This window comes from Ammospiza nelsoni, chromosome 1 (assembly GCF_027579445.1).
Source record: "Ammospiza nelsoni isolate bAmmNel1 chromosome 1, bAmmNel1.pri, whole genome shotgun sequence".
NCBI classification, from domain to species: domain Eukaryota; kingdom Metazoa; phylum Chordata; class Aves; order Passeriformes; family Passerellidae; genus Ammospiza; species Ammospiza nelsoni.
This window is the reverse complement of record NC_080633.1, coordinates 29,520,662-29,546,350: the sequence shown is the minus strand read 5'-3', so window position 1 is coordinate 29,546,350 and position 25,689 is coordinate 29,520,662. Positions and strand designations below refer to the sequence as shown.

The window sequence follows — 25,689 nt, the reverse complement described above, 5'->3', positions numbered from 1 at the left end:
ATGACCCAGTGTATCTGTGGTGTAAGCAGATTGTCTTGATGTGCATGGTGGTGGCCCAGCACTACCCTGCATGACTCTTGGAAAAATAGTTTAGGAGTGCCTCTGTATGCATGTGTCCCTGGGAGACTATTGCTGGTTTATGCTTTGTCTTATTTTATACTTGGGATGTAGAGTGAACAAAAATCACATCTTTTTTTAGCATTTTAAATTTTATGTTTGCACATAACAAAGTATACATGTACCAAAGAGAAAAGTACAGAGTCATTTTGATGGTTTCTTAATATGATATTTATTTAGTATCTTTATATTGTTTTGACTTATCTGAATTAATGGACTTATACTTTAATATGAAATTATAATAGAGATGCATTTGCAAACTACTGTCTTATTATTTAATAATGGTTAACTGATTAAATTTTGTCCCTAATCTACTTTCTGTCATTCACTAAAATTGTGAGGGAGAAAAAAATAGAATTTTGAAAAACTGAGTAGATATAAAGCAGTATAGATCACTTGTTTTTTTAATACTAATGGGCTAGTGCATCACACCAAAGCAAGTCAAGGTGATTTTAAAGTTTTAGAAAAGATGTTTGAAAGACATTCACACAAAACCACCAATTGCTATGGGCAACCAACTGTGCAAATCAGTGAATTGCTGCATAAATTCTGGCATTGTCAGTCCTTCTTGTTCAGAAGTATGCCCACAAAAACTGAAGTAATGGAACAGCAAAGACCTACTGAATTAATATTTGGGGGATCTGGGGTAAAGAAATCACTGGCCAATATTTGCTAACTTTGTCTTTCCTTAGCAGCCAGTCTGTGTCACTCACCACATGAGTTCCAGGGCAGATTGTCCATTTCCTCTTTATTCCATTATATTTTTTAAACATGAAAAAATTTACTTGAAGTAGATCCTAATTTCTTATCAATAGAAGAAATAATTGGCTTTGATTTCAGCTTTTAGAAATAAGTATAATGTTTTGATTTTCCTGTCAGCAAACACATTTTTAAAGGGGGAAATACTCTAAAACTAGGCGAGAGAGAAGATGAAATCAAGCGGAAATGCATTCCTCCCAGGAGATAGGCTGGTTTTTTCTTCTTTTCTTTTTTTCCTAAGCAGTCATTAAAATCTGTTTCTGAAATCTTAACTTTATCATCTGCAGATAGGAGGGAAATATGTGTGGAGAAATTCTTGTTTGAATTAGTTCAATTTTCCCATAACTCCAGTTGGGATGCAAGATAAAATTATCAATGAAATGTCCTAATTTGATCCTTAACCAAAGGGATGTTGTCCTATGAATCATTTGTGTTTGTGGGAGGCAACACTGAAGCTAACAGAGCAGGAATGGGACCCAGATGTTTTCTGAGAAGCTGGTTGCACTGCAGGCTGTGTGTATTACCTAACGTAGGCGACCATATGGAAGAAAAGGTTGGAAACATCCCATTACAAGTCATATATCATTGAGCTGACAGCAAGGATTTCAGCTTATTTTTATTTAAATCATGAAAGCAGCTGCTCAGCTGTCCAGCTGTATTAAATTTAACCCTTTTTCTGTCAAATGAATTTTGCTTTATGAAATGGCAGCCAAACAGTTTGGTGCTGTTGCAGAAATGCCCAGGTTAGAGGGTGTTGTGATGACCGTGGTCCTCCCCAGCAGAACAGCACTAATGATGGCAGAGTCTGCCACTGGGTGACAGTGTCGCCACTCCATACACCTGGACTTCAGGAAATGCCAGCAAGCCTTTTTGCCTGCAAGGATTGCAAAGGAAAGGCATATGCACTGTATAAAGGGAGGATATGGAGATTTTTTCCCCCTTTTTTGCACACCTTTAGAATGAGTAATTGCAATTTTTTTTATACTTGTTCCCTTACTTTTTTATTTTCAATTATTATTGATTTTTTTCTTCCCTAAATTTTCCTCCTAATTTTCATTTTTTGTTTGTGTATGGTATTCATCAAACTCCATCTCCTGTAACCTCTCTTCTTAAATCTCTGCTTTTCCTTTTCCTGCCTCTACTCTTTTTCTTTTCTGCTTATGCCCTTATTGTTTCCTTTTTCACACTAGTACATAAGTTCCTCTGAGGGATAGTCCCTTAACTGCTTCTCTGTCCCATTATATACACTGCATATTCTTTACTGTGGTTTTTTTAAAAGAATTTCCTTTTTCTATAGATTTGGCATTTATTTAAAAGAAACACTTAATTTACAGAAAGGCTGTTCCCATCAGTAGGAAACAATCTTTGGCTTTCAAATCAATCCTTCATGACATGTTTCAAGCAGCTTATTGATTTGTTATTTTTTAGCAAACTTTTGCTAAAGAAAGAGACTTTAAGTGAAGCCTAAAAGTTACAGTTAAGTAACAGCCATACAGTAAGTACAGACTTTAATTTCCGGTGCAGAAATCTGTAGAAGAAATAAATAAAAGCAGTATCCAGCATAATACTAAACCAGATTAGTAGTTTTGGCATGCTAAAGTATGCTAAAGTAAGTTCTTACTGTTTTGGAGACTATATGCTTTATTGTGTGCTGTATCTACCCTGCCCACCTCCATGTCAGAGTCCTCTTTTTCTGTCAGAGTATGTTTTCCTTTTTTTCATCATTCATGTTTTATATTCTAGTCATAGGCCTTTAAGTCTGCAGAATATTTTATAAGGATTTCATTCACATCCATCAGTGTGAGGCTTTGGGATAATGAAATGGTATGCTTAAATTAGCATTTCTATTTGATACAAATATTTACATCCAGATTAATTCTCTCTTCCTTAAACACACTGGAAACACAAGGAGCTTAGCAGCAATTGCTTCCAACTTGTCTGCCACTCTGAATAAGAGCAACAGAAGGTGTTGTACCTGGCCACAGTAAGGTTCTTCATGCCCAGGTGCTGTGAAAGGCAGCCAAAACACTGCTGTCTTGCAGAAGTAGCTTCTGTAATACTCTGACAGTAATTCCATGTGATGTCTCTAGTTCCTGAAAGTTTAGCTGTATTTTTATTAAAATTACTTTTTTTTCTCTCTCTCTCTCTTTTTCTGTTTCCACTTCCATTTCTATCTCCTTAGGCTATTCTTCTGAGACACACAGCTGTACCTAGGGTATCGTTTTCATACCCTTAACAGGTGTTTTCTTCGAAAACCTACGGTTCTGACTTCTTAAGATTTTCCTCCTTTTTTTATCTGGTTTGCACTCACCCATTGTGTATAGGGTAAGGTTTGAATCTCTCCATTTCATTACAATTCCTTGCATTGGAACCAACCACTAGCTGTAGTTATCTTGTGGACTCATGCTGATCCCACTTCTGCAGAAGCACCTTTCTTTCCTGGTGCAGTGGTGTCATCTCTGTGTGTCAGGTAGCACCTGCTCCTTTCATGAATAAACCATGACTTGGATATTTGGGAAGACTCCGATCTGTTCTGATCAGCAGGTATCTGCTTGAGCAGCTAGACTTGCAACCAAAATTAGCTTGGAATATGATGTTTCCTCAGGGGACATAAGGAAAAGGTTTACCTTTTTTTTTGGAAAGTTTTGCTTCTTGCAAATATGTCATTTTGGAGAAAACAGGGGTTTTTTTGCTATCACATATTGTTCTCACTTTCTACAAAGTTACTGTGTTTGCATTATTTTAAAACCAGTTTTCTATCTCTGGTTGTTATGAAGGACTTGTCTTTACAGTCATTCAAAATAGCATAATCTTATTATTCTTCCCAAATATGATGTCTTGTGAGTACCGTTTGCTGTATATTTAATCAGTCAGGTTTTTTTTTTTTGGTTTTTCCTTTTTTTAAAATGGTCCAAGTTCTTGGCTGACTTGTTTTTCTAATTATTTTCCACAATTTTAGGTAGTGCAACTGAACTGGAGAATTTAAATTCTTCATTTTGTTTTTGGTTTTCAAGGAGCTGTAATCTCATTTCCTCAGCTTCTCATATGTGTTTTCTAACTGAGCCAGTGTAAGACCTTCACGATTAAGACAACTAATTTAATCATTAGTTTCCATGCTAATGTACAAGGCAGTGTGGAGGGAAGGGGAGGTTAGGGAAGTCTGTCTCCTGTTTGCATTAATTACCAGACACCTGGTTAGGCTTCTAGACGTTTTCCAGGCTATCTCAGCACTTTCTAGGGCTTGTGGGGGACAGTGGGAACCACGGTGGGGCCTCCCCCTGGAGCAGGAGAGGCTGCTTTAAGTCCTGGAGTGTTATCACGGAATCTCACCTGAGGAATTCCGTCGGGAGCCTGACTTTTCTGAGAGGCCCTCCAGGTGGCAATGCAGACAAACTAACAGGTCACAGGGACAGCTTGGAAATACTGATCTGAGAGGATCTAAAGTTTAGATTACTAAAGTGGTCATTTTATGTTCAATATAAATTATCCATCATTTGGACAGGACTGATAATTTTACTTAAATAACAACTGGGCACAAAAGAAAAGGGATTAATTTGGTCTGTGTAATTCCATTAGCATTGTTAGTTACTAAGAGTAGAACATTCAGATATAAAAAAATCATAACACCTAACATTTTAAAGACACTAAAATTAGTCACTTTGATTTTTACAATTGATGCTTCATTCTCTAAAGTCATGCATATTGGTAGCCACTTATTCCTTGAAGAATGGATAAAAAAATACTACTTTTTAGATTTCATATTATTTATATGAATTTTACAGAGTTAAAAATATGCTTATAGTTATAACAGATGGAGACAGAACTTCTCAGTGAGTCAAAAATATTAAACATCAGGAAATAAAAGACAGCTAATATGTTTAAAACTTGAGATTTTTCAGACAACAAAATTCAGTGTATATATATATTGCAAATTATTTATTTATCAAAAAACTCCAACTGGTGATGTTTCATGTCCAAATTCATAATCTTTAACTTGCAAGAAAGCCAAAACCAAATTTTTAGGAAGGAAACAAAAACTCAATCCTAAGATACATGAAAGCTTTGAATAAGATTTTTCTCTATACTTGCTACAGAGATGTGACAGCAAACAAAAATGAAAAAAAGCTCTCAGTGCCAACCGACAGGAATGGATTACTTAAATTACTGTTATTTTTTGATTATGTGCAAAAGTGATTAACTTCTGTGAAATGTCTCTATGTCTATTCCTTAGCATACCAACCTGGTAAGATTGGTTTGTCAGGGAAAAGAACTTCAAATGGGCTTAATCATCTCAATGAGATTTGCTTGCCAAGTGCACCGATTTGAAGCTACATGTACTACTTGTAAACTTTTTTTCAGAGAGAAAGCATCTTCAGGAGTTTTATGAATGTATATCTGATTTCTTAAATAATATTTTTTTCAACCTGATCCACTATCTGTTTGAACTGCACTACTGAGTTATTGCGTGAGAGGAACAAATACCTGAGTGGCCAGTTTGAATTGGCCACTCATGTGGTTAATATTGATAAACCTCCACACCACTTTTCTGATTTAGGGATGCATTGGGTTGTAGTTTTTTGGGGTTTTTTTTCTGCTGAGTTACAAAATTTAGGATTTATAGCTGAAGTTCATTACAGGCATTTCATTTTTCTTGATATATTGTACTTGTTTATGTAAATTTCTTTGTTTGCATTTCACTCTCATTTGTAGTTCCATGCCACACTGTTTATCTATACAGAAAAACTTTAAAGGAAATGTTATTGACATATATGTTTTGGGGTTTTTTTCTGCATTCATTAATATGAGTGCTGCTTCAGCTAAACATTCCATTAAAAATATACACAATAAATCTTTTGAGACAGGTTACCAGGCCACACAATTATTTACAGAAACCATAAAAATGCTCCAAGGGGTAATTAATTTTTGCAAATAATAAAAAAAAAGACAAAAATTCAACTATAATGCTGTGTAATTTAGAATATATTCCTTCTAGAAAATTCCAAGGCACGCTCTAGGCTACATTAGTCACTTCAGAAACTCTGATGTGGAAAATCTAGTTCTATCTAGCAGTATGTTATTAGATTATAGCAAGAACATAAAGAGAAACGCTGGTTTATGCACCCATGAATTTTAGGAACTGTAATCCCATTGTATGTGTACTTCTTTGAGTGTCACCATGGCTTCCATGATCTTTCTGTTGTATATAATTGTTGTAGATTTTCTGATTTTATTACAGACTAAAGCTTAGCACAGTACTTGAGGAAATATTTTACCTTCTGTTGTGTTCTGCAAGCTTTTTGGGACAAAATATTTGTGTTTTCTTATCACTGTAGGAACCAAACTTGTCATGTTTCTAATATCCTAAACTCCTGTACATTTGTGTTCCTTGTTGTGGAATTGATATAGGTAGTGGATTTCTAGAGTGTGCATATATAATGTTCGCATCACTACAATAACTGAGAAGGATAACAATCCAAGTCCCAACCTGATCCATCATGTTCCCTGCACCTACAGGGGACTTGTAACACTCATACTTGTCCTTTAATGCCCTAGTTAGAGAAAGTTACATCCTACCTGGAAGCTCCTCATTTGCAATTAATTCTCTATCTGTCCAGGATTTTATTTTGTTTTGGTTTTTGGTCTTTTGACACAACCTGAGTTTTTAGTCACAGTTTTCTTCTAGGCTTTCAATGACATAGCAATATAAAGTAAAGGTATAATTTTTTCCCTAAGTAAAGACAACATATCACTTATAAAAAATATCACTTTTTGCCCCATAATTCATTTGGGTGTGTTACCACTATCCACATATTCATAGATTTGGTCCAATGTGAGCTGTCCAAGACAGGAACTGGACATTTGAGGGGTGAGAGTCTCATACAGGATACATGCATGCATATGGTTCCTACAGCCAGGCTGAGTAACGAGATAAAGTGATTGAAGAGGGAAGAGCTAAAACCAGCAGGGGGGTGTTGTTTATTTTAAGGCTGTTGCTGGTGCAATTTTTGGTGCAAGAGCAAGATGTCAAGTGTAACAATGGAAAGAAAAAAATAAAAAGAGACAACTGTGAAGGGAGTCATAATCATCAGTGTTTGAGGAGCATTTTCCTTAGGAGAGCAGCAAAAATGAAGTTACGAGAGTTCTGCTGCTGTTGTGGGGAAGAGGCAAGTGGGCTTTATAGGTTTATTTGTCATGTGTCCCAAGGGCCTATCTTTTTAACTTTTCTAAGCTTAACAGGGGTTTTATACCAACATGCAGATGTTGCTGACCTGTTTTCTTTTTGTTATCTCTTTAACATTAAGAAGATATTACTGACTCAATACGAGTAAATAATCTTCCTTGTGCTGCTCTTCATCTATGAGACAAGAGCTAATTCTTTCTGAATGGTGCTTCTTCCACCATATGCTGGCCTTGGCAATGGCATATTGCAGGTCTTCTCTTTCCTCTGTATGGCAACCAAACATTCCTTGCATTTGGAGCTTTTTTGAATGAGCGCTGGTAGAGTGGTTTGCCTGCTTGCTATTTCTTGAGAAATAGGAATTTAGTCTCAGTCCATAAAAACATAGAACCAGTTAGGTTGGAAAAAATGTCCTTGGTCCAGGGTCATGGAGGCCAACTGTTAATGCAGCACTGTTAAGTCCAACACTAAACCCCACCTGTAAGCATCACATACACATATCTCTTAAATACTTCCACGGATGGTGATTCCACTGCTTTCCTGCGCAGGCTGTTCCGGTGCTTGAAGACATTTTTCCTAATATCCAATCTAAACTTCCTTTGGCACAGCTTGAGGCCATTTCCTCTTGTCTTACTGCTTGTTTCTTGGGAGAAAAGACTGATCCCATGCCTTACTACTTCCTCCTTTCAACTGTAAAGATCAGTAAGGCTCCCCCTGAGCCTCTTCTTCCTCCAGACAAAACAATGCCAACTCCCTCAGCTGCTTCTCTTGGGATTTGGGCTCCAGACCCTTCACCAGCTCTCTTGCCCTTCTCTGGACTCACTTCCATACCTCAATGTCTTTCATGTAGAGAGGAGCCCAAAACTGGACACGGAATTCAAGGTGTGGCCTCACCAGTGCTGTGTACAATCACTGCCCTGGTCCTGCTGGCCTCATTGTTGCTGTTACATACCAGGATGCCATTGGCCTTCTTGGCTACCTGGACACACTGACAGCTCATATTCAGCCAGCTGTTGAGCAACACTCCCAGGTCATTTTCCACTGGGCAGTTTCCAGGCACTCTGTCCTCAGCCTGTAGCGCTTTCTGGTGTTGTTGTGACTCAGGTGCAGGCTCTGGCACTTTGCTTTCTTGAAGATTCACCTCATACAGTTGGTCTCATCCCATTAATCAAGCATGTCCAGATCCTTCTGCAGAGCCTTCCTGCCTTCAAGCAGATCAAACACTGCCTGTGATCTTGGTGTCATCTGCAGAGAGACAGAGGGTACACTTGGTCCCCTTACCCAGATAAAGATATGGAATGAAATTGACCCTGTCTGAGACCTAAGGAGCACCGCTTGTCACTGTTTACAAGCTGGATATAACTGCACCATTTTTTTTTGTTACCAGTCATTCAGACAGGTGTTTTTACCAAGAAAAGAGCGTGTCTGTCTAAGACATGAGCAGCCAGTTTTTCCAAGAGAACTCAATATTTATGCCAGAACATTCCCACTCAACAACAAAGCTGTAAATTTCCATCTGATTATATCAGCTGGAAAATCAGCATTATTATGTACTGTTAAACCTGTGTGTTGTTTTGCCTAGTTGCCAGTATACAAAAAGGATTGTATTAGACTTGCTGGACCAGATGAGCTCAACTGGACTCAAGAGAGGAGAGGCTGTTCTTGGAGGCTTCTCAGGTACTGCCTTCCCAAAAGTTGTCAAGTTGACAGGTTTTTTACAGGGTAGATGTCTGCAATACAGTAGGATGTCTTCATACAAGGTTAAATATGTGTTTAACAAAGATAAAGTTGAGTATGATGCAGGCACATCAAGGATTTGTAATAAGACATGATCTGCAGGAAAAGAACCCATACAGAAATAGCCAGTTAATTTTGATTAATAAATCTATTGGATAAGATTTTTGTGTAGCAGAGGGGATGAGATGTATTGAACAAAATTATTTTTGTAAATCTAAACAAAATGTATACCTTACATAAATGCAGCAAACCTTTTCGTGGAGATCAATTATTTTCAACTGCTTTTTCTTAAATGATAAAACACCCAAGAATGCATACTCAAATCCAGAGTTAGATTTTTAGGTTGCTAATTTCTTCCTCTCCTCATCTCAGTAATAGGATTCAGTTGTATCAATCCCACATGAGTCTCTGCATTTTGACAAAGTAGTGATAGATATGTCTTTACCATTATTTCCTAATTCCAGATATATGTGTCATACTACAAATTTTATTTCATTTTTAATGAACTACACATTCTGCACAATTCCCTGGTTAAAGTTTTACCCCATCAGAATGGAGCACTTATTTGATTTGGTTTTTAAATTATGTTTCAGTACAGTACTTCATAAAGAGAATACAGGGTTGTGGAGATAAAATCATTAGTATAGGTCTAATTGGTTTTGCATATGTCTTTTTACTCTAAAATTGTTCAGCTATATTAAAGATATATAAATAAATGCTACTTCTTTCTATCTCACATTTTTCAGACAATTATATTTCAGTACTGAGTATAAATTCACATAGGAATGAACAGATTTGGAATTCATAAGACTGACAAACCACTGGCAAAATTACAAAAACTACGAAGAATAAATTTTTCACTTTTCGATTATTACCTGTTCTTGTTATGAATGAATGTGGGAGAACAACTTAACAAGAAGTCCATTCAAGGCCTGTTTTGGAAACCAAATACCATCAGAAAGTGGCCTTTACCATTGTTGCAGCCTTTGGAAGATACTAGGTCCAGCTCACCCTGTGTGCCAGAAGAGGACATCTAGGAGTCACTCCTCATGTTCCAGTTGCTCAGTATTTTAGCATGGCTCATAGCCCAATGAGCACAGTAAAGCAAATTGATCCAGTTTCTCATTTGTGGATTAGAACCAGCCCTGTGAGAGAGTCCCACAGAAAGCTGCTAGTTACAGATAGAACAAACCTATGTATCTAAATTACCTAATTGTGTGGGTTTATTAATGAAAAACTCATGGTTGTCTGTTCAGAAACACAGTATCTGTGTTCAGAATTTTTTTGTTCTTCTTCACTTTTGTCTCTGTTCCTAAATACTTTTACATAAAACTGCAGACTGCATTAAGTTTTTTTTTAATCTATAGGTAGCTTGCTCATTTCTTTTTCTCTGATTGGCAGCAGGTGGAGGTGCTTTTAAGTAACTTTTTTAACCAGTTAGCTTCTCCTTTATTCAAAAATAAAGGAGCTGTTCTCTGATGGCATCATTATGAAATCAGTAGTAAATTCCTTAGATAGACTAATCTTCTGGTATCTGACAGTATTTTCTTTAACAATCGTAAGACTCAAAGCCATATTCCAAGTTGTCTGTACTAGTCTCTCCTCAGATTCCATTATCTGTCATCACTGCAGATGTACCTATGATTTTTCTATAAGATTGTCTTATTGCTGAGCTATTTTACTCATTTGGACATCATTTTTTAAAGGTGCGATAGTTGTTCTCATTGCTGAAAAAAATGGATTTCTTTCAGATTTTTAGGCTTAATGCTGTATTTTTAATGTGTGTCCTCCTATAGACTTCTGTAAGATTATTTTTTAAGCATGCAGGCTTACACAAAAAAACAGTGTGTTTGTATAGTACTGCTGAAAAAATGATATGGCTGATATGAAACTGCAAAAAGCTTCTAGTCTGAGAGAGCTTGAAGGGTGTAAATAAGGAGGATAATTTCAGTAAATATGAAAGGATTCATTATTAATGAGTTCAGGAGTAGAAAAAAATTTAAAGGGCTAGCAGAGCAAAATATTTCAAATAATTAAAGTAAAACTAGAGATAAACATATTACCTAGATTAATTGGTCCTCAGAAAAACCTCTTTGATTCTTAATGAACAGTTGGCAATTGTTTAATTCTTACTTTTAAATAGATAGTTAGATACTGATTTTTATTGTTGCGAAGGGATTCTTTATGTTGGGCAGACACCTGACTTTGTCAATTAGTTTGGAGAAAAAAATGGATGATTGCTCACTTTCTAACTGCTGGAGTATTAGTTTCTGTTTTAAATGTAATGGGACAAGAAATCAGAAAGGTCAGGCACTGGTGATTTTGAAGTGCAATACATGAGTCACAAATGAGTAAGACATGGTAGAATCAAACTCTAGTGTATAATACAGGGAGCGAAATTCCCGTAACACCATTCCCTGTTTGAAGAGTTTTAGGCAAGGTGTAGCTTAGATACAGAAGGTTTTTTTCTGAATTCGTGACAAGCTCAGACTTGCTGGCTTGGTCAAGTGAAACCACTTTCTTCCTCTCATTCTTTCCTAGAAAGATTCGTCCATGATCCATCTTGCTGGTGGTTTCTGTCTCTCAGAGGGGAGCAGAAGCCTATATGGCTAAGCTATGAGATCACCACCTAGAGAAGATCTAACTTCTTATCCTTATGCTTTAGAAATATTTTATCTTCCATGTTGGACTTGGCTTCACCAGCTTGGAAGCTTCTCTGGTTTGAAGGAGTGCTCAGACACTCAACAATACCTTTGTGGAAGTGTCAAGCCAAAGCTATTGTTTGTACTGGCTGGGAGAGCAGCTTGTCTTTTAGAGCAAGAATATCACAATGTCCTTTGATCCCTGAGATGATGTAGAAAAAGGTGTCTGGTGTCTAGGTAGCAATCAAGACATAAAACCCAAAAAAATGCAGGGGATTAAATGTAAGTGAAAGGTCTTGAAGGTCTTGATGAGCAATTGGGTGGAGAGGGATTGCTCTGAGGAAGAGTGGTCACTGGCTGTTCAAGAAGCTGGTGTGTGAACATCAATCAGAAGGAGAGAATTCATTTTGTGGAGAGAATGCCCTTTTGATTGTCTGTTGGGAAAAATGGCACTTTTATAGATCTCCTCTTTCCCAAAGCACTTTCCCAAAGATTTTGCAGACATCAGTATTCATCTTCTTACTTCCCTTGTTGATAGACAGATGTTTATCCACTTCATAGGAAAAAAGGCTGTAACAGGAGGGACAGGCACTGACTGCAGGTAGCAAACAGGTGTGCAACTATGAATGAGATGGATAGAGCTGTCCTTATTATAAGCAAATAGGCTGGTGAGCTATAAGCTTAACTCAGAGTGCTTCTGCTGATTAATTAAGCAATGAATAACCATTAAATCCAGGAGGTTTGCAGTCTTATATATGTGCTGTTCTGCTGTTTACTTATCAGCTATACCTATCTGCTATACAGTTTCTACTTATTAGTTCCATTTATTTACTGTGTTTTAACTGGACTAATTAATCACATTTAAGAAATACTTATGTAATATTTCAGAAGGTAGAACTGGAGGAAAGTGTTCAATAGTGGCAGTATAAATGTTTCAAACCAGCTATGTAACCTGTCCAGAACAGAAGCAGAGACTTTTGATCATGTATCCATGAAAGGATCTTTGTACATCAATATGTATAGGCAAAAAAAATGGCTGCTATGAATAGTTACTAAACAGTTTCATAAGCTTCATTCTAATGTAATTTAACTTCAATTAAATTTGTGAGGTAGCTGATGTAAATACAGTTCTGGGTCAAATCAGTTTATATTATAAACTTTGCATAAGTGTTTTCTTTGACTTCAAAGTTACACTGGGGATAACTATGGCCCTGCAATGCAAAATCAAATCCATATTGTGACAATCAGCCTACTATCTGATGGAAAAAACAAATCTTTCTAGAAAATGCGTGGGATATATGTATTTTATATATCCTTTTGAATGTCTACGTATGTATATATTTATATTCATACAGATATTCCCTTCTGTGAATGATATTTTTTAACAGTTAAAAATTCTCTGCTTTCATATCTAGGGTGATTATCCTGATCACTAAATTTCTGCTCAAAATGAGAAGATGAGGAGCACTAGCACATGCTTTCACATTTTCAGAGTTTGAAATCCAGAAAAAAAATCAGTTTTGAACACTTTTAGTGTTTAGACATTCAGTACCTGTGCTGCCAAGGTTTATTGAAAGCAGCTGGATGCCTGCCTCTGTCCTCCCCCTTTCTTGGAACTACTGCCAGCACAGGTAGTCAGAAATGGAAAGCAGAGAAATACTTGAGCATCTGTGCTCTCTCCCGCTCTCTCTCTCTCAGGAAAACATCTGTGGCTTCCATAGGAAGCACTTATTTTTTTCCATCAGCATAGACTCTGCATACCCTTGGGTCCAGTCTTGGCTCAGCAAGCCAAGTAGGATGCAGTTTATGGCTTAAAACTTATGAGAGAATTCATTCAGGCAGTCCCATCCCTGGCAGAACACTGAGAGAAATTCCCCAGGCGGCAAGCCACATGTGGGTTTCTGACCTTTTCTTAGCTCACCATGGGAGAGGTTAACAATTGTTGAGACTTCAGTCCTCCCTTTGACAAACAAATACAACAATACCAAATAGCCTTTCCGAGATGAGCATATTCAGGGCACAACATACTTTTTAATTCAGGGTCCAATGTAGGGGGGAAGAAACCCCAAAACAAAAACCCAACCCAAAAACTTAGAACTAGAATAGGATATGTTGCTATAAAACTGAGGCCTGGATTGCTATTTTTTCCAACACTCGGCTATTGTTCATATTACTTTGATTTGTGAATTTTTAAAAGGAACATAATCATGAGACAGAAAGAAATTCTCACACCATTTTTAGCTCAGTGGTCAGTGCCATGATTTATGGAACTAAGATTGCTCAATAGCTGGAGCAACATAAAAAATGCATGAAATTATCTGATTCTTAAGGATGTCTGTTGTATTTATCCAAGAACATTTTTGTTGAGACTAAAAAAAAAAAAACAAAAAAAGGATTCATAATTATTGATATGAGGGTTGTCAGAATAAAAACACAGAAGGCCAAATCCATGTCTTTTTGAAATGGCTTTGTCTTCTCAGAAATTGCTGTAGTCAATGAAACTATCTTTGATTTTAGTAAAATAGAGATTGGAAAGTAGCTCTTTTTTGGGGGAAACAGTCACTGGCTTTTTGCAGCTAAGAAACTGTAGATACTAATTATCTTGCTGTATGCTGTGTAATCTATGGCAAAGTATGCAGATTGAATAGCCCAGCATTCCAGGCTTTTACCATAATTCCTTGATTACTCTTTCAGTCTTTAAGGCAAATTATTTTTGCTATGCAATCCAGTGGCTTTAGTGTAGAGTATGCTGAGTGTAAAATAGGAGCAAATTAGCTCATGCTTCTGTCATCAGCCTCTGCAGCTATTGTCTGAAGAGGCAATGCAAGCTGATCTCTGAATGTTATAGTCCTGTGACTTCTCTGATGGGAAGCAGGTTCAGCCACATTCAATGCCAGAAACTGAGTAGGGAGGGTGGTGGTGGAAAGAAACATCAGATTCTGCTTTTCATACTTTTACTAAGGTGACAGCCACATCTGAGACTGAAACTGGTGAAGTGTTGCACAAGGTTGGTTATTGCAAAAAAAATAGTTGCTAAGTCATGGTTGCTCCCTGTGCTAAGCAGACATATCTTTATTAACCACTGTTGGCAAAGTAGATCTGGGAAAAAGTTATTTAGAGGTGGAGAGTGTTTTTGTATTGTAAATAAACAGAAATACCAAAGTGGCAGAGATCCTGCCAGAAAGATCAAGTACAGCTACACAGAGACACATGCCTGTCTAACTATTTACAGACCAACTTCCAAACATAGCTGATTCCAATGCTATACCATCCTTAAACCACACATTATCTAATGAAAATTTTAGTTAGAAAAGGCTTGTGTTTTGTTTCCATTACCCTAAGCACTAGCTTATCATCATTTATTTTTGTATTAGTCTTTTACATGTCAAAAGATTGACCTTACTCCCCTCCTGAGTATTTTTGTTGTTTGTTTACTCAAAAATACACAGCAGAATTGCTTCAAGCTTTCCTACAGGTCCATTTTTCTAAACCTTTCTATAATTCTTGTAGCTGCTTCATTACTATATCCAGCTTATCTATGTCTCCCTGAAGACTTCACCACCTTTCAGTCACTGATCAGCACATTAAATGCTTCTTTTATATAATTAATATATAAATTATAACATAGTAACATATATATGTTATATAATAGTTATTTATAAATGCTTCTGTTAATATCTTTCACATTGATACAGACATCTTTTTGTATCAACATTTTTGTTTGAGACATGGTTTGTTTGTGAACTACTCTGATTCAAATTTTTTCTTATATCCTCCTTATACACTCTTTTTCTTATATACTCCTCCTTAATGATTATTCCTCACAGGATATTTGTGTATTTGGTTTCTCTCTCTAGTACCTCCCATCTCTACTCAGTTACATGTTTTCTTCAGCATCTCCAGATTTTTAGAAAACTATAATGAATCTCACATTTTTTTAGGAATATATTTATATATTATATTTTAGAAATGTTAGTGCCATCTTTTTCATCAAAATCCTGGTTTCTTTTGCATTTTGTGATTCAATCTTTAATTCTTCCTTTCTGGGTGTTTCTTTTGGAACTCAGTTCTGCATCTTCCATACAGAAGTTTCAATTGAACCATAGTCCCCTAGTTTTCCTATTAAAAAGTCACATAGATTACTTCCATGAGGCTTTTTTTCTCTAACCTAATAAACAATACAACTCTATTGGCTTGACATAATAAGTAGGAATATGAATGATTTATCTCATTTGAATACATTTGTGGTTAATGTCAATAACAACTTCTTTTATATAATAGAAAAATGATGAGATTTGGAATAAATGGGAGTTTCCCCAGGCAAGAATAGAAGCAAGAAACCACACCATAGGAACTCCTGAGAGCAATGAAGAGAGACACCAACAGCCAGGACATCTAGTTTTCCATGTAAAGGAATGGACGTAGGGCTGGATCAACCTCAGTATATTTTTCTTTGTGAACTTAAAAACTTAAGAACAGTCACAGTTTATTGCCTTTGGCCTCAAAAGAGGGCTGGCCAGCAGGATTGCTGTGTTCCACCTTTAACGTGGACGTGTGCCTTCCACGGCAAGCCTTTTCCTTTATGGTATCAATGAATATTGACCCATTTCCTTCATTCATAAATTGGTTGATTTGATTTTTTTTAATGCTGAGCACAGCCTTCTCTGTTCTTCATTTTTCAGTTAAAGGATTTATTTCTCCTTAAAACATGTTGGCTTTAAGAGCAGTCTTCATCTAGAGTGAATTTTAGCCTTGATCTTCCCCTGTCTGTCTTGAATACTTTTCTGGTGTTTGTTCACTGTACTGGAAATCCCTTCTGCTTGTCACTCAATTGTTTTATCCCTCTCTGCACATTCTTAATCCTTTCTTTCACATTTGCCATTAGTCACAGAAGCCAGCTTTTCCCCATCACGTCTTTTCAACATCTGCAGCAAAGTTTTTCCCATCAGTGATCTAATGTCTGTGGGTTATGCTTAAAGGCTGGGATTACTTTTTTAATATTTTTCCCCACATAGAATGGAAAAATTTCCATTTTGGAGCTCATAGCTAGTCAGCCTTCTCTCAAGAGGATATTTAGTATATCTCCATGAGTGGAGATCACTTTGCAGCACCTTTGTCAGACCTCTTTAAGCTGACTGAGCACTCTTGGTTCTCTTCACCACCTGCCAGGGTGGTTGTGCAATACAGCTACACTCTGAAATGAAGACATCCATATAGAAACAAAGAATATTTTATGCCTGCTAATGATGGAGGGATTGGACACTGCATTGCTTCAGTATGAAACTGAAGTTTGTATTAAACGGAAATAAAAATGAAAGGATTGAAGAGATTGGAATATGTCTGTAGATGCCTCTTTGGAAAATATTACACAGCCAGGTACTATCTTGTCCAAATTCTGAAATGTTATGTTTAGCAGTTTTTCTTCCATGTTCAAACTACCTTTTTTTTCCCCTGTAGCTGTAATTTTCCTGTATTTTCAAACTAGGATGAAAGCATAAAGGAGAGCTCCCTTCTGCATTGCTCCTTTAAATGCATTTGTCCCATCTTTTAAGTAAAACTATTTTCAAAGCAAGATTAAGCAGTGTGGTACCCAAAAATTTCTGACATCCATGACCATAGAAAAAACCTACCCTTTCTCTTATACATACATACAGCCTTTCTCACTTACAATACTGAATTTAAAAGCATTCAATTATTTAAGCCAAAGAGAACAATATAAATTTGATCAAATATAAGATCTGTGCCATAATCTATCAGTTAAAGTAAAATGAGCTTTATATTTTTTTCTAATAATGAAGATTAAACTTTTCTTTACATATAAATTAAATAATATCTTGTGAAGTGAAATGCTTCTTTACAGATATACATTTAACTGTACAAGTTGTGTTTGAGCTAGAAATGATGCAGTGGGGTGTATGCAATTATGTTACAGCTGCTGGGAGGTGTGAAAGTAAATGAGATGTTGCATCTCAATGGATACAACTCCTGTTTAAATGTTTAAGATAAAAAATTCAAAAATTTTAGCCAAACTGAGACATGACTACCTCATATATTTCATTTCTGCAATGAATGACTCAATAACTCTCTCAATCTCATTTGGCCTGTTTGCCTGCAACAGATTAAACAGGTATATTTACTGGTTGGCTAAGTTTTTAATTTTGTTTTACCATCAGTTTTGTTAGCTTCTCTAAAAGCCTTATTTTTAACTGTTGATTTAATGTTAATTTAATTGTTGAACTCATAAAATAATTGAGAAAATTTCCATGGCTCTTTTTTCTCAAATTTGAGGCTAAATTGAGGCTGAAAAAAATAATAACATTTAAAATACAAAAGGTGATATTCAGAATTAAGGTCTTCTGAAACTGTTGATCTTTGAACTTGTTTTTCAGAGCCATTTTGTAGAAATAAAACTAAAGCAATATGAAAGAAACTCTAAAATACTGTTATGCTCTAGAATTGCAAATTATAAATTTAAATTTTGTCCACAGGTTTTATGAAATTTTTAAGCACAGAGGATGATATATTCTAAACACTAAATTTATTTTTTTGGAAATTAATTGCAAAACTATGAAACAGGCTTGGTTCAGAAGTTATTTTTCAATGTTTTTAAATTATAAAAAGGATTTTTCTCTTTTAAATGGTTTTACTTTGAGATCATCTTGAAACAGATAAACATTTTAGGATGATCAAGAAATTTATAGATGGAATTAGGTAACGCTGTGGAATGTATTCTCAGATGTTTCAATGAAATACTATGAGACAAATTTTGTACTGAAGAGATACAGAGTTTATATTCATGTTAATGAGTATGGTGTCGATAGTGTCTCCAGGTTGCATTAGCTCATCATGAGGTGAAGATTTAATAATTATTAACATATTTTGGATTTCCTATTCATATGACTGACAGGAAAGCTTCCCACTTCAGTAACTATTTTTGTCTTTTGGGAAATGAGGTAAAATCTTCCTAATCCTGGTGCTTAGGTTGTGAATTATTCTGTGACTCGAGAGAAAAAGTAAATCGTAGGTAACAGTTCAACAGGATACATTTATCTACACAAGCGATTTGAGAGGCAGTGGACTGGCTTCTCCTGAGTGAAGGACATGATAAGCCATTTTAGGTCTAAATATAACTGCAATAGCACTGCCTGTGTAAAAATCCCCACGTATTTAACTGAGGAATGTGACTTACTAGCTTGTGTGCAATGCCAGGAAAGACAGAGTCAAGCTGGTGCTGTGGTGAGATTTAGCAGCTTATGTGCTTGCTAGCTCAGGCATCTCTGCAGTGCACTTGATTTCATACTGGGGATGTGTCCAGCTGTGAAAGCAACTGAGAAATAGATATTCTTTCTCCAGATCTTGCTTTGTCTTTCCTGGATAGGTAATATAACCCTTTTAAGGTATTTGGGCTTTTGCAGCCTAAGTTTTCATGCATTATCTAGCTTTAGAGTTTCAGACCATATTTTAATAAAAGAAGGAATGTTTAAAATATTTAACAGAATAAAAAGGAGGTGTACATATCTCTTCCCTATTTTTTTCTCATTATTTGTTAATAGTGAACAGAGATATGTCATAAAAGAAGAAACCACTCTGAGTGAACTATCAATATGCTTTGAGGGTGTTGGAAATACTTGGCTAAATCCTGTGTGTGCCAACAGAGTCTTAGTCATAGAGTTATAGAATAGTTAGGCTAAGAAGGGACCTCCAGAGATAGTCAGGTTCCACCTTCCCTGCAGTGAGCAGGGACATCAGATATGCACCTTGTTCTTGGTCAGGGGCATGCTGGATCTTTGAGACCTGCTGCACCAGTAGTCTGAAGGTGTGTCATGAGCCCTTATGGAGAATTTCCAAACATCTGCTGTTTTTACAGAAATCTTGAACAAAAGCTGTGAAGCCACTATTATTGTAGCTCTCCCTGTTCCCTTGTATCCACAATTCCTTCGCCAAAAAAAGAAAAACTGGCTTTCCACTTTCTTCTGCATATATTTCCAAGTATGAGGGAGTCATCACAGAGAGGAGGAACCTTCCTGTTTCCTAGCTTCTCTTTTCCATCTATTATTATTGCCACTTTTTTTAAAGTGCAATCTTCTTGGTCTGTGCACTGTACAAGATTAGTGATTTCTGGATTTGCTACTAATGTTATGGCATTTCTCTACTAGCCTCAGACTGCTCGTCTCCAAACATTGTACTGAGAATGAAGATACATGCATTTGTTATCCAAATCCTGACTTCCAGAAAGAGTAAACATCTTCCCCTAGTTACAAGACATAAATTTTCTGTCTCTTCTGTGTATTTCAGCACCTGTAACAGCCATTTGTAAAGAAATGGGGAAAAAAATATGGTGTTGGTGAAAAATGCATAATTTGGTTACTTGTGAAATCTAGAGTAGTTTGTTCAATCATTTTGTTATTAATATTAGAATTTTTTCAGCCTTTTTATCAGTTTATGATCTCCATTTTTAGCTTGAAAGGACAGTGACATTACCCAGACACAATCCAGACAGAGTCTCAGACGAAGTCTAAAAATTACATTATCATTACTATTGATGGTATGAAGTTATGTCTCGTACCTGTGAAGAAGCCATGTCAAAATTTGTGTATAAAGAACATTAAAAGAGCCTTAATCATGTTTAGTATCAGTTAAACTACTGTAGCATCACAATGACAATGCTCAGCATCACATTGAGAGGGCTAATTGTTTATCATATTTACTAGTATCAGGTCCATTCAATGATGTGACCAGCAAACTTAGTGAAATATGTGGATGTGCTGATCTTCCTGAGCCATCTCCAGAGCTAAGAATATATTATCCAGCACAGAGGTGTTCAGAGAATTCAATATAATAAGCCCATTCATATGATATTGTACCCCAGAAATTGTGAATAACAGTTGCAGATTGTCTCTGCAGCAAAATTTGGAGCAAACATATCTGGGCAGAATCTGAGAAATGTCAGAGAATCATTGAATGATTTAGGTTGGAAAGGATCTGAGGTGGTGTGGTTCAAGACTCTTCCCCCTCCTTAAAGCAGAACTATGTTTGGATATTTGTCTGCATTTTTAGACCAATGTCTAAAGCCTTCTAATGAAGGCTTCCAGATGAAACCTGCAGGAGAAAAGAAAGACATCATGTCTAGGCATCTCTGATATACAAAGACATTACAAAAGAGAAAATGGCAGAAAACAACATTAGTGTTAAGCAACAAAACTAATCATGCAGAAGTGGGTGCCTGAATTCAGCTAATGATTTTAAAGTACTTTAGAGCCTAATAAACTTCAATTGCTCCAGTGGGAATTTCCTGTGAATAGCAGACTCAGTCCTGCAGTCAATCCATTATTTAAGCCATCTTTGTTCTTGTGAATAATGTTATTTGCATTTCTACAATTCAGGGAGAGAATATGGGCTGTATGAAAATAGACTATATGAAAGGAGGTAATGTAAATATTTGTGCTCTTCCAGCAGTCTAAAGGACAGTCTATAATTAATCTGTAGTTACTTGAACGGGTAAATGTAACAAGTGTTTATATTAAAGTGGCAAAAAGTTTGCATTTAACTTGGCTAAATATATGGTTGTGATAAATCCTGCTTTTAGACTTCTTCCATGTATGAATACTGTCCACAGTAATTTTTAATTTTAAGACAGAAGTGAAACTATTGTTCTTATGTCATATTGTTGGTGGGGGAGGCTTTGTTCAGTGTAAAAAAGAAAAAGGTATAATACTAAATTCTCTCTTTTTATTTCAAAACCAGATGAATTATGAAACCAGTATGTGAATATTTTTATCAAAAGACAAGTATTAGTGGTTTGGACAATATAAGAAGGAATGAGTATTCCTGTGAAAATAATTTAGAAAATTAAATAACCCAAAGCCAAACAGCCAAAAAAAACCCCAATCCATTCACATGTGAGAGTGCTGAGTAGAAAATACAAAATATCTGCACATAGGATTCAGGAAATATGTTTTCTCAAGGGCATTAGAAAAATACTGGTCAACTATAGTTCAGCTTGCCTGGTGGAATGCTCTTTGCTGCTTCCTGCTGCCCACACTATTGTCTGCTCTGAGTTCTGGCACGTACCGTCTCAGCTTTCCATTCCTGACATCACCTGATTGCACAATTCATTCAAGTGGGTCAAGCCTTGTAACTCCAAAATATGTAGCAGCAATCAAAAGAAACTCAACTCCAACCTACACAGCAAGTTTCTGCTTGGTAGCCCCATACAGCTGGCTCTGTTCAGGGCAGGTCAGCATTACAGCAGTACAGACAGCCAGAACTGCTGTCATGCAAGCAAGGATGTGGCCCCTTAATTTTTTATCCTGCTGTTTGGGTTTTTCTTAGCCCCTCCACCTCCCAGAACCTTGCAGCATTATTGTTTTCCGAATGCATTTCCATCAAATATTGGCAGTCCTGACATTGATAGGCAGTGAGTCAATACTTTTATAGAATTGATATATTTTATAGAATTGAAGCCAAACTAGTTTTGCAGATCCACAGTGTGCAGTATGTGATTTTCCATTCTGGCTATAATAACTGCAATTCTAAATACTCCCCCACAAGCATTGATTGCATGCTTTAGGAAATTCACAGTGAAGAATTTAATTAAGAACGAAGAAACTGCATCACTTCATTTAAAAAAGAGAAATTGACCTGAGATATTTTGTTCATTTTCAGGCTATAATAGCAGTAACCATCTTTAGCTGAGGACATTTCCTGGGGCTTAATGGCCCATGGCTGTGCTTCTTCAGGTGATCATCATCATCTCCCAACAGTCATTAATCCCCTACGAATGCCCTGTACCTCAGTCATTAAATGTGCTTCTTCTAAAAATGAAATAGTTCTATATTTAATGCATCTTCCAGGAATAGGAATGATCTTTCTGAGGTGAGGAATGAAAGAAGTTTATTAATCTGTCAAAGTACTAATTATGACAAGTGGATAAGTTCTGTTTCTGGAGATAGACAGAATTTTTCCACAGTAAGAGCATGTTTTATGTAAGTCATTGTTTTATGTACATCACAATTTATACTCATCTCAATTGCATAACAGCAAGATAAGAAATACAGATAGTTATTTGCAGTTACAGTTCTTCTGCAGAGCATCTCAGCATAGAAAAATCTCACCGAACATGCAGTGTGTGACTGCAGTACTGCTTAAAAAGACTTTCCTTTCCATAGCTGTGAAAATAGAGCTATACAGCTTTACAAGGTGTTTGTGATAATGCAAGAAAATAAAAAGAAGTTAAATTTTTCATACCTAAAGTCTGAAATTCTTACCAAAAAATATTTTGGTGAGCACTTTATGAGTCTTTCCTGCAAATAGGACTACAAGTACAGTGCCAACAACGTCATTGGAGGTTTTAAACACAGTAGACAGCCTACCCCTGCTCAAGTAGAATTAAACCCTTTAATGAAAATAATTTAAATTCAGAAAAAGATTAATGAATTGGGGGATTTTAGTTGTATTTTATTTGAATTTTACTTAGTTAGTTTACTTACTCCTACATTGTGCTCTTTTCATCTTGTAGTACTAAACATGCATATTGCACACCTAAAGTACACATTGCATGAAGCCTGTACCTGTCCCAAAAAGATTCTGAGAGTGACCAGAACAGACACTGCCTTCACTGAGTGAAAAATTAGTACCTTTTGGGTATTATGATAATTTATTATTTATGTTGGACATTCTGATCCCATGTATTTCAGTGAGTGACTGTCTAGATAAAGACAGAAGTAGACCTTTGGGCCATGCATTATTAAATGTCAAATGTTAAATTATGTTAATGTAAAAATTAGAGCTCTCCTAGTCGGCACCTTTAGATTAGAGATTGATCTGAAAAAAGAATTATTACAACCTGACTCAAAAATTTCTGGTCAAAATGTTCTGTTTCTTTTAACAAGCAAAAAATTACATTATTAAAATATCTTTCAGTATAAACAAATTATTTTGTTTTACTCATGGAAAAAAAATCACTTCAGTAACCAATAACAACTGCCTTGATTTTGCAATTTTCCAAGTTAGAGAAATTTTTCTATGTGAAAGACAAAAGGTTTTTTTTTCAGAAAATGTTAAATACAAAATATCGCATGCACCCATGTGCATACACATTTTATCTTGCTCCACTGTGGGTTCTAGACAAAACTATCACCTAATTTAGACTTTTTTCTGAAATCTTTACTACTTATCCTAATGCAGTTTTCAGCAAATAAATCTTGAAAAAAAATTATTAGATCTCTCAATAAACTCACCAAATAAACAAAATTAAGTTGCAGAGAGCTAAGGACAAGGTAAAGAGTATTGCACTTTTAAGTTGTTTTCCATCTACCTTATATCTCATCCTAAACAGCAGGTTGGGGAATAAATACTTACGTATTGTATTGCAATTAGAACACTTCTTTTGCTATAGATCCTGTTAAGGGTTATTCATGCCTTATCATGTCACTTATTGTGTCAGCATTCTTCAGATCATTTGTCTAAATTCATCAGGAATGTCCACAATAAAGAGTAGTAAAGAAAAGAAAGCATCTTTTTCTAAAGTGAATTTATCAGTATACCTAGAATTCTTGGGGTTTTTTTCTCAAATTCTCTGTTTTCACTCATTCATTATGTTCACAGATCAAAAAAACTAAAAAAAAAAACCCAAAAAACCAAATCAACCTCATATAATGTATGTCATTCTCATTGTAAATTCTGTGTTGTAGGTCTTGTTTTCCCTCTCTGCTGCATTCTGGGGAATCCAAATTATGAAGCGGATCACTTCATTCAAAGATAAACACCACTGAAAGAGCAGATCTAACATCACCTTAAATGTGGAAGCAGCACTTCAGAATAACCTTCTAAGTTCCTTGGAATTAATCAACCATGAATCATGCTGTATTGCAATTAGTTCACTTATGATATGAGAGATTTGTGATTTTCTATGAAAGATTGAATGATTCCTAAGGGAGTATAATAATTTTATTTGATTTTTTAAAGAAATATTTAATTTCTTCACATTTTAAATAAAATATTAATGCACAGCATAGATTTTTGCATTCGTAGGATTACAAATTCTTCAAAACCATGTTAAACTATTTTAATTTTTGCAGTGATTTTGTTAGTAATAATATGTGAAAAGTGTTTTTCACAAGAGGAATAATTAAAATCATATCTGATGTAACCTGGTATAAAGTGATTGACTGTCTCCTTATTGAGGCTAAACATAAACATATGTGAATGTCATTTCTTCTGTAATGATTGAATTACACTAGAATCTCCATGTCATGCCCAATTCAGTGTTCATAGCATACAGCTACATGAGGATGAGTAGTTGAGGTAAGAAAATGATTTAAAACAGCATGGTAAAATAACTTGACCTAGTATGAGTTGAAACATCTTCAATAAAATTGGCTGATGCGTGCGTTGTATTATGCAGACATGCAGCTTAGGCTGAGTTATTTACAGAATACACCAGCATTGTCAACTTCAGAGAGTGATCAAACCAGGATCTACGCATGGGTATCCCACTGACATTCACGTAGCAATATATTTGCAAGGCTGGGCCCTTAATTTCTGGTAGTTTCCTGCTGGGTGATGTCAGGGGAGATGCATGTCTTGTCTTTCAGAAGCTGCTGGAAAGATGGTGTGTACTAAGATAGGAAAATTAAATACAAATGGTAGAGGGAGTCTCCAAACAGCAGGACTGGCAAAAATACTGGATCTAGGTTGTTTTTCTTTCCTCACAGTCATCCAATTTTTCTTTTTGGCTCCAAGCCTTTTAGAAGTGCTTAAAGTCAAGTAGCTAAAAAATGGAGTCTTAGATGCTTCAAACTAGTAATAATACCTGGATTTAAAAATGTGTTTGTGTTCGGCTTTTTTGCCCATTTCATTTTTTACCCATTTCATTTTCATGGCAGTGTAACAGACATCTCAGATTTAGAAAACCTACTTTGAATTAACTCATATTTTCAGTCTCTAGCTGTAACAGATGCCACTGTCCATGGAAAGGGATGTTTCTAATAAATTTTCAGAATGTTATTTATATAAAATTGTCACACTGTCTATTGATAGTATCATCTTAATTGTAAAATATAATCATCAAAATGCTTGGATTGCAAGGAACCTTAATGATAGGTTATTTAATATATAATTTAAAAAATAACAGAATCTGATTCCAGAAGTACAAGAAAATTACCAAGTTCTTCTGTGACCCTGTGAGTTAGTATACCTGTATTTTCCAAATTTGTCATGGTGATATAGTCAGTTTAATATAAGAAAGAATCATAT

The 25,689-nt window shown here is 35.8% G+C and overlaps 1 protein-coding gene across 2 annotated transcripts in view; it reads left to right on the top strand.

The window, feature by feature from the left end:
• Nucleotides 1–24,594, top strand: part of AGMO (alkylglycerol monooxygenase) — a 185,672-nt gene extending 161,078 nt beyond the window's left edge. For both annotated transcript variants that reach the window (XM_059466938.1, XM_059466930.1), the window contains one exon: nucleotides 24,126–24,594. In XM_059466938.1, the coding sequence (XP_059322921.1) occupies nucleotides 24,126–24,206 (81 nt within the window). In that variant the 3' untranslated portion in view covers nucleotides 24,207–24,594. The remainder of the gene's footprint in view (nucleotides 1–24,125) is intronic.
• Nucleotides 24,595–25,689: the final 1,095 nt, after the last annotated feature.